Source organism: Lissotriton vulgaris, chromosome 1_1 (genome assembly GCF_964263255.1).
Source record: "Lissotriton vulgaris chromosome 1_1, aLisVul1.2, whole genome shotgun sequence".
Classification (NCBI taxonomy): Eukaryota; Metazoa; Chordata; class Amphibia; order Caudata; family Salamandridae; genus Lissotriton; species Lissotriton vulgaris.
In genome coordinates, this window is record NC_141685.1 from 371,275,513 (window position 1) to 371,292,572 (window position 17,060).

The 17,060-nt window shown below is 43.2% G+C and overlaps 1 protein-coding gene across 1 annotated transcript in view; it reads right to left on the reverse strand.

Annotated features, from left to right (window-relative positions):
- The window catches only part of LOC147747197 (calreticulin-like), a 166,136-nt gene that overhangs the window by 102,087 nt on the left and 46,989 nt on the right, over positions 1-17,060 (reverse strand). The window contains exon 3 of the mRNA XM_086952424.1: positions 13,532-13,735. Coding sequence (XP_086808550.1) covers positions 13,532-13,735 — 204 coding nt within the window. The remainder of the gene's footprint in view (positions 1-13,531; positions 13,736-17,060) is intronic.

Sequence of the window (17,060 nt, forward strand, 5' to 3'; positions counted from 1 at the left end):
TAGATTTAAGGTGACAATGCCGGACGGAGCTTATTGCTCGAACGTGAGGAGAGACACTTTGAATGTAGACTATGTTTTGACAAGACCATTCACAGGACCTAGCAGGGTCAAGTTAAGAGACATAAAGTTAAGGCCTTGTCTAAATTCATATGTTACATGATCTGAAAGAATCAATAAATGTCGACGATGAAATGATGAAGATGACATCCAAAGGAGAAGGGTCAACTTAACGGACGACGCGAGGAGTGGACCAATGGAAGAAGCAGGAAGTTGACATCATCGGGGAAAGTCCGTGGTGGGCGTCAAGGGGCGTTCCACCCACACGGTGATTGTGTATTTTAGGGACAGCACCCCGGGGAGGAGGTAGCAATTGGGAGATTAGGAACAGCGAGACGAATTGCTCAGAGCAAGGGCGAAGGGTAGATGCCTTGAGCAGATGCGCTGAGACATCAGAGCGCAAGGGAGCAGTAGGCCGAGGACCCTTAGAGAGCGGATGGGTAGGCAGATAGGGTACTGCTTCTGAAACTTAAGATTTCCTTTAGAGGCTAAAGAGAGTTTGAACTTCTGTGGAAGTCAAACTGCTGACACCTTTTTAGGGAAGAAACTTGCGAAGTAGGATTGTCACATAGCATAGAGTAGGGACAGTTTAACTCGATTATTGTTTTATCTTACTGCAGATGACGCAGAAGGAACCACTTCACACCGAAGCTTAAGCGGCTGATATTGAAATTGATTTTGTATTTTGTATTCTTTTTGAGATTTTATCCTGAGTGGATTGTAACGCATTCAAATTGATCTTATATAAACTCTTAAAACTTCATCAGTTGTAAGTGGTTCTTCAGAGTGGCGTCAGTTAATGGGGTTTGTCTAACCAAGGCGGGGGTGGTCTTTTCCTCAATGACAGATATAAGCGGTCCAAAACAGATGAATGGGATTCTTTATTAAATTTATCATAATCATAAATTGATATCAAAATCTCGTTCCCCGCAGTAGCATGCTGTCTAAAAGTGCCCTTTTTCATAAACTACAGCATGGAAAACATACGTTTTACGTTTACTTAACATTCAAATAGTTGCCTTTCTATTTTCCTTCAAATTATCCTCTTCTTCTTTTCCTATCCGCTACATGTCTCTGCTCCCTGGGCACAGCCTTCTCTAGGTCACTTGCATGTTTGCCTTAATCACTATTATGTATTTCTGACATTTGCCTACAACTCATTTCAAAGATCAGAACCTCTCCTATTTTAAAAGATGTACCACTGCAACCCAAGAACACATAACCTCCTCTAGCTCATCGACTCACCCCACCAAACATCTGCACTGCCCCCAATCCAATATTAACACCTAACTCCTTTTGGTTTAATCTACCACAAAGAAACTGGAGTGAATGAATGGAATGATTGGCTGCAGCACACAGGACTAATCCCAAAATCAATAGTAACAAATAAACATTTCAGTTAAGCATTTCTAATGAGCTAAATCAGCAGGATGAGATGTATTCCAAGTGAACTACAACACCACACAGACATATGAAAGGAGACACAAGTCTTCCTTCAGATAACACCATTCCCCGTGGATTATCGATCACGGAGTCAATTTGTTGAATGCACCTCCAAGTGGACCATAGAGATTCCCCTGACATTGTGGGGATCTATGAATAGGTTTCTAAATTACCCTGTTAATTTGTATTTTCTGGTTTGTTCTCCTTTCACTTCAAAGCACTCCGGTCCAAGCTCAAAACGTTATTAGTGCACATAAGCTTCATGTTGTATGCAAATAGCAGTATTTACAAGAGTAAATTAAAGTTCCTAACACACAAAATGTTGACAAATTTCACTCATGAATGTATTCACTCACATGTCAAATAATATCAGTGTGTGCTCATTTTACAAGGGAGTACAGCTGCTCACAGGGGCAAGGTGTGGGAATTCCAGGACGGGTGCACTTGATCTCCCACAAACTCATACGTAGTTAGGTATTCACAAAACCTTCGCAGCTAATTTCTCACCATGAACAGTCTAAAATGTATTTCTGTTAAAGGCAGCAGCAGTAAGCCCGTTTTCAAGTTGGCAAAGGAGATGCTTTTGCAATTAGTGGTGGGTCAAGGTATGGAATGATTGCACTAAGAAAAATGCTTGCCCCATCGAGGAGAAAAAAAGCAGGTGCTAAACATTTACACATTGCATGTTCTATTTCTGAAATGAAATGCACACCAGTTACAGTTCTGAATGTGCAAATGTTTACACTGTGAGTACTTCTCAAACTTTGCAAAAGTCACAAGTACCCATGAGAATCTTGGAAATTTATTGGTATTACTAAAAAAATCTAAACATTTTCCCACGCTTAGGTGAAAGCCTGCAGGAGTAAATTTTTGACTATTTGTATTAACCAACAGGGAATTAGAAAGGAAAGAAATTTTTTCTAATATTTTTGTAAGCTTGGTTTTTATTATATTAGTACAATGTTTTGTGTAGTCCTGTTCATTACGCCAGAGAATTATGCTTTCGACAATGTCAGATGTAAATATTTTTGGAAATATAATACAAGATTGCAGAAGTGCATTTGCCTATATGGAAATCTAGAAATTGCAACAGGTTAGAACCCTGTAATTTGAGTAAAGCAGGGTTGAACCAGTCACAGCTCTGCGTTTGGCTGACATGCCACTCATTCCGACTCTTTCCAAGCACTACCTGCCTTTCAGTGGAACTAGCCTATTATGACATATCAACATTCAGTGTACTTCTTCAAGTTTACAATTTTGCGTTGGAGGCACCAGTTGACAACTCCTGCGTTGCCTCTGCTACAAGCATTAATTCTGATGGATATTTCGACCCAAAGATTCCTCGCACTATGAATGTTTCACCTGCCAGCCTGGCTGTTCGAGCAGTAACTTACCCCTCTCCCCCAGCACCTTGAGAACCTCCCGGGTGAGTAGCGCGCTTTACAAATGCCGTGATTGATTGATTGATTGATCCAGAACTTTCAACCCCTGCGATGGCTCTTTAGTGTTGGCAGCTGGTGCCATTTCATCACAGCAGTGTTTTTCCAAGCCTCATTGACTTGGGCCTGGAGCTGTTTTTGGTGCTTCTCTATCAAAATTATAAGTCATAGGTCTAATCTAAAGTTTTCAGGGCTCAAACCCTGTCAGAGATGCTAGACAATGTCCATGTCAGACCCACACAATTTATGTATGCGGGGTCTTAGCTCCGAACATGACCTGGGACTCCTGTTCACTAGTTTACATGAAGGACATTAGGGAGCATGAAGCCAAGTTATTTTTTCCCAAAGAGCCACAATAATTTGGAGAAACATTCTCCTTCCCTTTCAGGTAAGTCCCCTAAAAGGATATAGTATTCCGAAAGATCTCCCCACAAAATAAAAAACACAAAAAGCACCATAAGGAAAAGAAATCCCTTCTTCCTAGAGGTACAGTCCTGTTCCTGGGGCCATTCTGAGTCTGGGTGCCATTTCCCTCTGCTGTGCTCTTCCTAGTCATTGGAGCTGATTGCGACGCTATAAAAAGATAAAGCCGGAATTTCTGACATCGATGGTGACCCTGCAATGGTTGAGACCTTCTGGCATGCCATATTGGAAATCTTCAGAGTGGTCTCTTTACACTCTGGGCCACTCCCCAAGGGTGTGCTCACTCCTGTAGCTTTGCTGATTCCGGTGGTTATGACACTGACACCAATCAACACCACACCTAAACAGGCCCCGGCTTTGGAGCTTCTTCTGATGAAGCAAGTCCCCTGCAAGTTGCTAACTACCATACTCTTGATGTTGACCATGACACTGACATCCTTGGAACTGATTTCAGCATTGTCTCCAAGACCCTCAAGGCCAGCAGATATTATATGAGTGGGCAAAAGAAAAAGTTAAGGCTTCTTTTTAATGGCAAACCTTTGTCACAACCTCTCCTTTGGGCAAGAGATTCGCTCAAATGGAGGAACTTTTCAGGTCTGACTCCAATACTCTTGACGGCTGAAAAGTGTAATGGCCATACAGACTATAATGACTCGGAGTATGCCAACCCCCTGTCCTTCCCTCTTACAACACAGATTGTGGCCTTTTCCTGGACTTAAACAAATTTAATGAGTCTGGGTACATCTCTAGAAAGGGGTATCCTTTGTTTATCTGGACCTCATTCAGAGAAAATCTATTTGTTGGCTCTGGTGGTACAGAAAGTAGTGGAAGCATTAAAATAACACTTTCCCACCTCTGATGCCATGCCACTTCGGTTGAGTGTCTTCCAGAAGGTGCAGGAGGATTGAGCACAGGAGATCCTAATTGCCCTGGCCTGGGCGCGAATGATTTAGTACGTTGATTTGTTGGAACACACTGCTTAGCCTCTTCTTTCACTCTCACATGGGTAGACTTGCTTTTGCATCAGAATGTCCTGGTCCTTCATACCAATTGCCAAATGCTGCAGCTGCAAGGGTGAAGATTTCACGCTGCCAACAAAAGTCTCTCTACTTATTGCTTGAAGTTGTGGGCATTATCATGGCTGCCAAAAAATCAATTTATGGTGGCGTGTAGAAAAGGTTTGTTGAATGATGCAAGTCTGAATGTCTGAACCCATTTTATTTATGTTTTCTTGATGTTCTATGCATCACAGTGTCTCTTGCCGGGCAGGGCCTAACAGTGGCTACTGTGAAAGTTTATTTGGCTTCACTGTTCACATTAATATGTCTTCATGACTGACCACCCTTCTCTGTTTAATCCACCAATACTGGCATGTTGTCTGATATTTTGTTTAAAATTGTTCCTTCCGCTCCATTTAATGTTCCTCAATTGGGTTTGAACCTTGTGTAAACATTCCTTATGGAATCTCAATTGGAACTAATGCACATTTGCCCAATTCACCATATTCCTGGTGGTGATGACATCTGACCATAGGGTTAGTGAACTGCAGGCTCTCTCTGTTCAATCACAGTCTTCTAACCGGGCAAACAGGTTCTTTGTACTTGTCAATAATTCTTAACAAAAGTAGTGCCTGTCTTTCACATGGACCTGTATAACACACTTCCATTTTTCTACCCTCCTCCCGTCCCACCAACAAGGAGGACTGGCTGCACAGACTGAACCCCCAGGCATGCCATGTCTTACTACATCGACCGAACACAAAAGGACAGAGAGGATGACCAGCTCTTTGTGGTGACCAGGCACAACATGTTGCACTGGATTACCCAATGTGCTATTAGAGTCTGCTATGCCTTGAGAAATAATATTGCTGCAGCTCGCATTTGTGCCCACACCACCAGGATCATGACTGTTCCCACCACTCTCACCAGAGATGCTCAGTAGTTCACATCAGCTGGGTAGCCACATGACCATCCTTACATACTTTTGCTAAAAAGTACTGCCTCACAGCTCAATCTACTAATGCCAACCTGGGAGGATATTGCTTTGGGACACATTCATAAGGTGAGGAATCTGCAGGAAGAGGTATCCAGCGCTAGAAAAAGTTACTTACCTTCTATAACAATATTTCCAATGGATACTATGGGGGCTATTCACAAAGGTAAATATACACCAGTACATTTAGGGCTTGAGTACGATCTCGCTAGGCCTCCAGACGTGTTCCAGTCCGAGCAAATCCGATTTGGAGCCTTTGTTTCTGATCAAATCGTCCCCTGTTCCGAACGACCAAGTACGATACGAAGATCTTGTCAGCGTAGACCGAATCGTTTCCGAACCTGATCCTGTCAGTCCAACCCCTTCGCAGACGATTTGTGCCGCACAATGGAGCCAGCTTCCGAACTAGCAAGTACGATGCACAATTCAAACAGCCGTATTGACTTGGTCTCAGTGAGACAAAACAGCTGTGGGAATCAGACTTCGGGGGCTATAGCGGGCCCCCCTTCACCCAGGGCCCTCCAAATCTGTCCTGTGGGGCTACCCATGTGTCCCCCCTTTCCATGCATGTACAGTGTGGCGGGCACTACAGGGTGTATGCTTTTCCCTACCCACCCCTTTTTTTGCTATGGGAACCTGTGTATGCGTTCAATATACAGGCTCCCATAGAGTTCAAGGGAAGTCCAAGCAAACCGAGTCCGTCAACATATGGGTGCATCGTACTCAGTTGCTTGGACTCGCAGAGCACAATTCGCCTAGGAAAGCCCTCCGGATCTAAGTCGTACAGAGGGCTTTCCTTGCGAGATCATACTCGGGCCCTTAATCGTGTGCATATTTACTACTACACCTAGGTGTAAGTCTAGGCCTTAGTGCTAGTCACCATTTACAAGTGTAGATTTACACCGGTGTGTGGACTTACATGTCTCTACCTTTCAAATTAGGGGACAGAGCCTACTACAACAGGATTTATGACTGCAAACTTAGTACTAGTCACTTTGCTTATGTAGGTGGCAATCTCAGTGAATGTCTCCATATGGAAAAATATAGGGACATCTTTTAAAGTTTATTATTGTTAAAAAAAATGCACATATATTTTAATGTTCGATATAATTGCACATTATTATTTTGGGGTGTTTTATTTATTGTTTGTTGCCATACAATACTAACGGCAGGCCAAAGTAGGACTGAAAGCCAAAAGAAAAGGAAAAAGGAAAACAACATTCCATAGTAAGTACAGAGTGCCATGCAAAGTCATACAGAGAAAGGCTAATTCTGATTGTAAATTAATTTGAACTATTAATTAAGAGCCAATAAATTAAAATGTATATTAATAATTAATTTAAAGATATTAATTTATAAACAATAATATTTGAACAATATAATTCCCATCCTCACTATAATTTTTTGTTTATTTCAGATCTAGATTTGTTAAATTTAACTAATTTAAAGTATGGTTAATTTATAAATAATACTTTAAAAGTTGAGTTTCCTTTTTAAAAATTACATTTATTATCAATTTTTTAAATTATATAATTATTTATTACATATATTTATAACATAGAAATATATTTACATATATATTAAACATCAAAATAATCTAATTATTCTAACATAGTTCCTATAATGTGTTATTTTATTTCTCTGCGTCTGTTGTTTTCTATGAGAGTGTGTTGCAGTACCTATGAGTGGTGGTGTGTGGTGCCTGACTTACTTAAAGGCTGAGCTGGAGTACATTCAAACCTGTTTTGAGACCTTTAGGGCTCTAGTAACTTTAGATGAACAGTTTGTGAATAGCAATGAATTCAAACAACAAGAGAGAATGGGTTTCAAGAACCACTCTTCTACCCCTTCCAGATAGATATATAATAATCAACGTAAGAGTGTCAGACACATATGAAAAACAGAAAAGAGAAGCCAGAAATCCAGGCGGTCAGAGAGGTGGGTTCCACCAACAGACAGTTCTCAATTAGTAAGGAAGATAGAGTGCACGTGCTCGGTGTGAACTAAAAGGACCCTCAGGCCCCAACTAAAAGTTGGTAGCCAGTTGTCTTCATTGGGCCCCAGATAGTTGAAAAGAACATGAAATTAGTGACTAGGAAAGTGACTTAAAAAGAGTATGGGCTGAAAAGAAGTAGCCCATACTCTTTTTAAGTCACTACCAACTTTTAGTTGGGGCCCGCGGATACTTTTAGTTCACACCGAGCACGTGCACTCTAGCTTCCTTACTAATTGAGAACTGTCTGTTGGTGGAACCCACCTCTCTGACCGCCTGAATTTCTGGCTTCTCTTTTCTGTTTTTCATATGTGTCTGACACTCTTACGTTGATTATTATATGTGAATAGCAATGGCCTACGGGCTTTATTACGTGTGTGTGGCGGTCCACAGACCGCCACACTCGTGGCCTGCCATTCTCGCGGGGGCACAGTGGTGGCGATTTTCCGACCATCCCATTAAGACCAGGGCAGTCAGGCTGCCCTCGGTCCACCACAACCAATAGGGATCAGAGATCCCTGGCGGTGTTACAGTGTTTTTGAGACTGCACTATGCCGGCGAGGCTGCTGCGGCCCCGCCGAGCATATTACGAGTTTTCTCACCGCCACACCTTTCATGGCGTTGAGATTGCCATGAAAAGTGTGGCAGTGAGGAAACAAAAGGGGCTCTACCCTTCTGCCTCACGTCATGTAGATGCACAGAGGGGGACACAACATGTGCACTGCAGCAGTCCATGCCATGCCGGTACTGCCTTTGGCGTTCCCATTGCGGTGCCCATTTCATAGGCACAGCCCTGGGAACGCCAAGAACCACCCACAAGACAGGAAAAAAATCCTAATGTGGAGGAGTGTGGCTCAATGGTTAGAGCGGCAGACCTTGATGCAGAGTTCTGGCCCGGGACGAGGGTTCAATCCCAGTCTCGGCGGGTCTTGGGCTCAATTTCCTCGGACCTGGCAATTCTCGCCTCTGTGCCTATTCTAATCATGGGCCCCACGCTGCAACTCTGGGCAATAGCTTGCTTAGCCTCCACACTGGCCCCAACAGCGCTAAGGATGCCTGGCTTCACCCAGGGGGTGCCCAGGAGTGGACACATCACAGGGAAAGCCAGGAGGGTTCCACAGCGGTATGAGTAATAGCGCCAGGAAACCGCTTGGTGGTAGTGCGCTCTACAAATACCTTGACATTTACATCTAATCTGGCAGGTGGTTTGTACATGGGTTTGGTGGTGAGGGAGTGGGGCAGACCCACTCCCACACCACCAAACTCACAATGAGGCCCTTATTTTCTTTGTGGGAGGGTGTTTGCACCAGTATGTCTTTTCCTCAGATCCATCCTGAAATTTCCCTTTAGTCTCCCATTTAGGACTAAGTATTCCCCATTATTCAGTCCCAAATTTACTACTAAAATTAATAGCTACACGTGTGGAGATGTGTGCCACTGTGGTGGAGCTCTCTTTCCAGAAGAAATAGGCAAGACGGAGATCTCCAGCCATTGGTTTGTGAATCGTTTTTTATAGTACATGAGTAGCACTACTGAAGTACTACCCTATGCACTACAAAATATAGTTTGTAAATAGGCCCCTATATCTTCCTGCAGATTCCTCACTGCCCTCCTTCCTCCCTTGTGAATTAATTCTTTGAACATTAGGATCCCAAGGTATGCAAACATATCATACGCTGTATTGTTGCTGCTGTTGTTGCTTTTTTGGTTTCTCTCAAGGCTAGATAGGGAGCAGGAAAAATGCCATGAACTGAATCCAGTGCACCAGTTAGATCATTATATTCTTCAATATCATGACATTCTGGGCAGACAGAGTCGAGCCTAAGGGCACATAGCATCACTGTGCTGTGCTGCAGAGCTACTGATGGGAAAAACGTTTCCTGCTCCACTCAGGTGCCTGAAGGATATTATTAAGGTGAGGAATTAGAAGAAAGATATAGAATCCACCAGAAATAGTGTTACCAGAATGTAAGTAACGTTTGCTGCACGTCATGACAGCCAATATACACACACACACACACACACACACAAACACACTTTGATTTAACATGCTTTGCCAATTACATTGCATGGACATCCATGTTAATTAATGCTTTTAAAATATCACTCGAAAAGAATATTTAATACCTCACACTCCCTCTCCTACTTGTCTCAAGGGGTGATAACATCTTATGCACTACTCACATTATAGTAGTTGCATCTATATAAAACTATTAGCAAGTCACTATCTAATCATGTTTTACGCCACTTACAGTCATAAGGAAAATATTGGGGAAAAATTATCATAAATCAAAGGCTGTACTTCATCGCTCATTTGCTCTTGAAGAGGCCAGACAAACAAAAGGGGAACTAAAAACGCCAGCAAGGAAAGAAGCGTTTCAAAGGTGTGTTCTCCATCAGTTGCTCGACTGAAAGGAAGCTAAAAAGGTTTTTAGAAGTATAGGCTCCTACAAACATGGCCACCTGGTCACAATGGGTTATAAGACACCACAAACTCACCACTTTATCATCAGCTGTTCTAACATAAACACTTCTGCCCTGCTTCACCTAAAATGGAAGTATGCTCCCACCCATATTGTTAGAACAACATAATTAGAGAATAAAGGTCTATGCATATGCCCACCACCCTGGCAGCAAAAGGGCCTGCAACAACAAAGTCCAAGATTAGCGGACTAGAGTGACAAAGTCTATTGAAAAATGTTCAGCCTCATCCATTAAGGGAAGGCTTTGGAAAAAATGGTTGAACTGAGAAATAACGTTCTGCGTCTCCACACCTTAGCTTGCGGTAATTCCTCCTCCCACTTGCTTTCGTACAATCCAGCACGTCTCTACTGCCAACGCTGAACTATCTCCATCTCAATCTGCACCCTTAGTACTCCTTGTGATCCAATTTTAATATTAACTTTTGCATTTAAGAGTGGTAAAAGGTGAATGGAAAAAAACCTCAAAACGTATCTCCTCATGCTGAACAGCATTGTTTGGTGCTCCTAGACACTATCATTTTTTATTGGCGTTATTTCATGTCCTTGATGGTAAGTTTAAGCAGTATTTATCACTGAATCCTCAAAGCAGGTGTCTGAAGGTGGTAATGTGTGAAAGGAGTGTTGGTGCATATTTGTTGTGTGCTATTTAGTTGTGGTGATGATGTGTTTTTTTGTTTTTAGGTCTCGTCTACAAGACAGGGAAAAGACATATACTGAGCATGCTGTGATATTAGACCCTGCCCACTGCTTACCATTGGTTGGCTTTATTGTCACTCTCATTTCCATGTTGCTCTCTTAGACCTGTGTAGTTCTCTGCCACACCCTCTGTGTTGTGTTCCCCCTTATCTGCTTCTCCTGAGTGTTACTACCTTCTCCCACTCATCCACTCCCCTTTGCTGCTTCATCTGTGATCTTTTTATTTATTTATTTTTGTGAAGAACCTAACAGTAAACGGATTCCAGCCTGTTCGTCTTTAAAAAGCGTTTGCATTACTTCAATTTTTTTTCATTTACAGCCCAGTTCAGAGACTCTGCGGCTATTTGTCTTCCTTCATTGTGCCACCTTATAAATCTTTCTCTCACCTCCGGTGTTGTTCCAATTAAATGGAAACAGGCGGTTGTGACACCTATCCTGAAAAAGGCTACCATGGACCCCCTTAAACCCGAGAGCTATCGCCCGATTTCTCTCCTCCCCTGGGCCACTAAAATCACGGAGGCCTTTGTGAATGGGGTGTTGTCTGAACATCTTGTGAGAGCAGCCATTCTGGACCCCTCCCAGTATGGCTTTCGTGCTGGCCACAGCACTGAAACAGCTTTGCTCTCAATGACAGAACACCTTCATTCTGTGCTTGACTCTGGTCAGACTATGGCACTGGTCCTACTGGACCTTAGTGCCGCGTTAGACATGGTTTCGCAAAGGATCCTCCTCCAACGTCTTGGAGAGGCGGGAGTCACGGGCACTGCACTCGATTGGTTTAGCTCCTTCCATGCTGATCGGACCTTTAAAGTGGCTACCCCGCCTTTTGAGTCCAAGTCCTATCCGCTGGAGCTGGGTGTGCCCCAGGGTTCGTCGTTGAGTCCCACATTATTCAATCTTTATGTGAGACCGCTGGCGGCTGTCGTCAAGCATTGGGGCATGAGTATGGTCTCTTAAGCTGACGACACGCAGCTGGCGGTCACCTTGAGTGGTGACTCCGACCTTGATGCCCCCAGATTCCGGGAAGGACTGTTGGCGGTAGCTAGCTGGATGAACGCTAACTGTCTCCAGCTGAATGCTAAAAAAACTGAGTTCATGATTGTGGGCAAGCGGACGGACCTTTGGGGTGACACTTGGTGGCCCCCTGAGCTGGGTGTAACTCCTATTCCAGTCTCAGAGGAAAAAAACTTGGGGGTTTGGCTTGATCCTGCCCTTAGTTTTAGTGGTCACACTAAAAAAGTGGCGGCTACCTGTTTTGGCATCTTACGAGGGTTGAGACCTATCTTGAAGTTCTTTGATGCTTCCACCCGGCAGTTGGTCATACAGTCATCCATTTTATCTCGGCTCGATTACGCCAGTTCTCTCCTGTTGGGAGCCAACCAGGCCGAAATTGCCCGGATGCAACGTGTCCAGAACGCCGCAGCTAGAGCCCTGGTAGGTTTACCGAGGTTCTGCTCTGCGGGAAGTACCATTCGTTCTTTGCACTGGCTGCCAATGGCACAGAGGGTCCATTTTAAAACCCTGTGCCTCTCTTTCAAGATCCTCAAGTTGGCCTCCCCCCAGATTCTTGATAATCTCTTGGTGCCTTACGTGCCCTCGCGTTCTTTGAGATCTCTGGGGCAAAATCTGGTGGTTGTCCCATGGTTTAGACTATGCAGAGCTGGAGGCCGGTCCTTTCGAGTTCTGGCTGCCAAATTGTGGAATTCTCTTCCGCTCCATATCCGTGAAATGGATGAGCTCCTGAAGTTTAGGAGAGCTATCAAAACGCTTCTGTTTCCCCATTCAGTTTAGTACTCTGTTCTGTGCGTTCTCGTCCTTGTGTTGCTGTGTTGTGTTTGGGTACTTTCTATGAAGCGCCGGGACGCCCCTTGGCTGGGGCAGCTGTGCGCTATAAAAGTGTTTTTAACATAACATAACATAACATCACCTTTGATTGGTAAATAAAATAATGGTGCTCATGTAATTTTATAGGCACATTTGGGTAATAGAGCATGCATCTGGCATACAAAATGACGTGCCCGCATCATCTGGCCTTTTCTTTTTTTTTTTTAGCTTTTAGCCATGCTGTACAGCATCTTCACAATGCTGTACAGCATGGCTAACTGGCACTTGCAAAGTGACCAGATCTCGAAAGTGAGACTCTTTGGCTTTGTCAAGACTGGTTTATTTTGTTGTGTTTTAGTGCTGTACTATTGAAATGTTGTTGAGCTGTATTGTGTGGTTGTTATGATGCATTCTGCATTGATTGTTTTATTGATGTTGATGAAATTCTTTGTGTTTTTGTTGTGCTCTTTTGTTTACTTTAAAGATGTCAATACATACTGCTACAATTTCAGCCAAAAACAGCACGATTGAAAGTCTCCATGACAAGCAACCATTTGCCACTGTTCAAGCCCGTACAAAAGGAATACATACGTTTACAATGAAGATTTTACTCCGCAATACATTCACAACGCGGTTGTTACAATGACGGCGTCGTAACCACGCAATGCCATTACTACGCAAGTCATTACATCGACTTGCAGTAGATGGCGCCTTAACATTAGAAATGTATAATTTACTATTCCAACTCCAGCTTACGTAACAATAGGGAAGGTGTTGGAATAGTAAACTATACTATTCCTTATGTTAGAGCACGATCTACTGCAAGTTGATGTAATGACTTGTGTAGTAATGGCACTGCGTGGTTACAACGCGGTTGTGGTAACAACTGCGTTGTGATTGTGTCAAATCCGTGATCTAAAGGTAGTTTCCCGTACAAACGTGTTGCTACAGCTCTTCAAGTATTTCAGACACCAGACAGCCCCAAACAAACGCAGAGACTGCCTTACATCTGCACTTTTATTACTCCTGAGTGAATGTCGAGTTTAATTAATAAATCAGCTGTATAAGGAACATTTTGTCTACGAAACTTCTACACAGTCCATTCAGAAAACAGGGAAAGTCAGCTTTGCTGTATGTAACATCCCTTGAACCCACAGAAGCACAGAGTCTAAGGAACTCACCAAACATGATGTAATAGGTGGAGTCGCCGTACATTTCCTCCTGCTTCAGGTCAGCGGGGAACAGCTTGATGTATCCGCCGCCACAGTCGATGTTCTGTTCATGTTTAACTGTGAACTGAATGACTAAAGTTTGACCATCGTTAGAGAAAGGCTCAAATCTTGATGAGATTGCGTAAAATTTGGCGTCTTCGCTAGTCTGCAAACCTGGAGGAGAGAACAAATACCAGTATCAAACTTCCATGCGCAGATAATGAGGCCTCCACATCTTATTCATAGACTCCACCCCTTTTAAGAGAACATTTTAATAACTTACAAAGTCAGATGACGGAAACGGAATCAGAAGTGCCCTCCAAAGTTAAAACGTCAGCGAAAGATTCGAAAAAGCAGCTGCTTTTACGGTTACACTATGTATCTGTCATGTGGGTACATGCGTCACCCTAAATCTGTAGGCGTTGCCCTTGTTTCTTAGACACTGTCACAACTGAATTTCCCCCAAGACCCCTAAAAAAGAACATCTGCTGAAAATGATGCTTTTTGTCCTGCTCATACATTGCTGTTCCTGTCTCTACCCCAAGCCTTTAAATGGGATGAAAAAAGTGGGGGGGGGGTCTCTAAGAGGAGGTGGCCTAAGTAATTAAAAGTGTGGCTTAAACATGTAAATGACATGTCTGTGATCCCCATAGTGCAGCACCCAACCAGTATTGTGGTGACTCTCTGAGCTTTATGGTATTGCGGCCAGATAGATAACACAACAACTGACATACACCTAAAACCAGCCAAGACTATTGGCTTTGTCAATGGGATTTAGCTGTTTAATATTTTGAGTAACAACAATGGTTGCAAATAATTCATATTGAAAATGTTTCAATTCTGAAATTGTGAGACTATGAATTGAACATTACTGAGGCCTGTGGAAGGGAAAATGTTTTCATAGTGTCTCCTCAACTCTTGGAATATTCACTCTAGCCCATCCCGGGGCCAAAAATACAGCAAATGGGGGGGGGGAGGCCTGCGCAGGCCCCCTTCTTGTGCCACTATTGGCCATGGGGAGCCCACACCCTGGGGCCCATCTCAGCAGCTATGTCCCAGGGTGCCCACTTCTGGGATGTAGCAGGTTCCCTGCCTGCAGAGGTGCAGTCAGGGAATCCAGTATTTGCTTTTGATTGGTGGGAGCAGAGGAGGAAACGGGCCTGGTGCCTCCTCCCCTTAACTTAAAGAGTGGCCCTAGGGAGTGCTAGTAGGGCTTGGGGAGAGGACAGTGCAACCCCCTCCCCTTAATTTTAATGAATGGCACTGGGGGATGGGGTCCCCAGGGCCAGGCCCTATGGTCAACCCCCAAAGCCCGTGTGGGGTCAGCTGTATGGGGGGTGTTGGCTGCTGGGCTGGCTGCAGGCTGTTCACGGCGGGGATTGCATTTCCATATGGTCATTATTTATTACTTTATGTTAAAAAAAATTGAAATTCAATGAAAAAAACAAAAGTTAAAGTAACAGGTTAGGTGTAAAAAAAGTATTGGTTTTCGTTTAGAAAAACCCTTAGAATATTCACTGAAAAAACAAAGATTAATGTAAGGCATTGCACATGCCTTATAGTTAGGTGAATTTGTCAGTGTCAACATTAATGTTTTGAACTAAGAAAAACACAGAAATTCATCCGATATAGTTAGCAGAGCTATCTATAACTTGCGCCCGCCATAAACTACTTATGACCTCACATATGACATCACTTATGACATGTTCTGACATCATTGATGACATCTCTTTAAATTGGATTTAGATTAGAGGTGATACACAAGAGCAGTTTACATTTAGAAATGTTGGTAAAAAGAAGGATCTTGAGTACTTTTTTGCGGGTGTCATAGGACTGGATTGTTCTAATGGAGTTCCATATCCGCGAAGCGAAACAAAGATTATTTTAAGATTTCTATTTTCATAAATCCTAGTGTTTCAAGAAGCAAGTTGGCACTGCTTCTAAGGATTCATTGTCCCCGGAGATGGCCAGTTTAGGGGCAAGGTATGGGGTGTTTCTAGAAATACAGCATTTGTACCTGACACATGCAAGTTTAAACATCCTTGTCACCTTAATGGGCACCTGCTTCAATGAACCGAAGATAAGTGATATGTGGTTGAAATTTCTAGTACCAGTGGCCAGCCTTGCAGCTGCAAGCAGAGCTGCTTTTAGGAGAGGAAGATGCATATTTGGAATTTCAACTATGTACTGAAATCCAGTTTAGGCATATTTGTATCGAAAAAGTACAGTTTGGTGGTGATATCTGGAGAATCTCTGTTTTCATCAGGTTAAGTTTCAGGTGGCGACACAAAATCCAGGTTTGATTTCTTCAGGTACAATAGTCATGTGTTTCAAGTCTTCTGGGTTGCTGGGTGGCATCAGCATAGAAATGGAATGATATAATGAATCTCTTACTGACAGAGGCTAGTGGTTTCATGTATATATTAAAAGGGTGGGAGAGAGAATAGATCCCAGTGGGCTAACACGATTCATAAACACAGGGTTGGAAAAGATGTTTATCAATATGATGTAATGCCTCTTGGTTTCCAGATATGATGAGAATCACTTAAGGACAATACCATTCATCCCCATTCGCAGCTCGGTATTTACAGAAGGGAGGCTTGATTCCTTATGTCAAAGGCAACTTAGAGATCTTTAAGGATCAAAAGACATGAGTCACATTGATAAAGGATACAAATTTGTAGGTGTGGCTTTAGCCAAGACCTTTTTATTTCATAAAAATTATATGTGTATATATAGGTTTTCAGTCAACCCTTTCCATCCATTCATCTATTGTTGTGTCATTCACATTGGTATAAAACCCACTGTAGCATACAGCATGGGATAATGGGTCAACCCACTTCAGTTATTGGCTAACTTCACTTTAAATGAGGGCTTATTTCACTTTCACAAGGAGCACATCTGAACACAAAGGTCCCGATTACAATGCGGTTAGGAAGGCCTCCTAACAGCATTTGCTGCGTCCGAATCGGATCGGGAACGTGTCTTTCCGACCGAATCTGAAAAGTTTCCGACTGACTGATTACGATGAGAGTTAGGCGTTAGGAATATCCTACTCGGAACCGGACTCGGAACCGGACGGCATTTGGAATGGCTGAGCCGCACGGAGCAGAATTGTACATCTCTATGGGCAGCGTGTCCGAACGACTGATTACGATACTGGATGACCTATTGACTTTACCATGGTCAAAATGAACTATGTCTAGATGGCAGATGTCATTTACTTGTAAGTCCCTAGCAAAGTGATACTACTAGTGCCCAGAGCCTGTAAACTAAATGCTACCAGCTGGCCTGCACCACCCATTGTGCCACCCACTACAATAGACATTTAAAACATGTCTCTGGCCTGTCCCTCAAGCCTGCAGTGCAGTTTTAAACTGCTATTTCGACCTGGCAAAATTAACCTTTCACTAGGCCTCAATCTTTCTTTTTAATACATATAAGTCGCCTCTAGGCTAGGCCCAAAAAAGCTTATATGGGTGCATTGTATTTTTTTTTT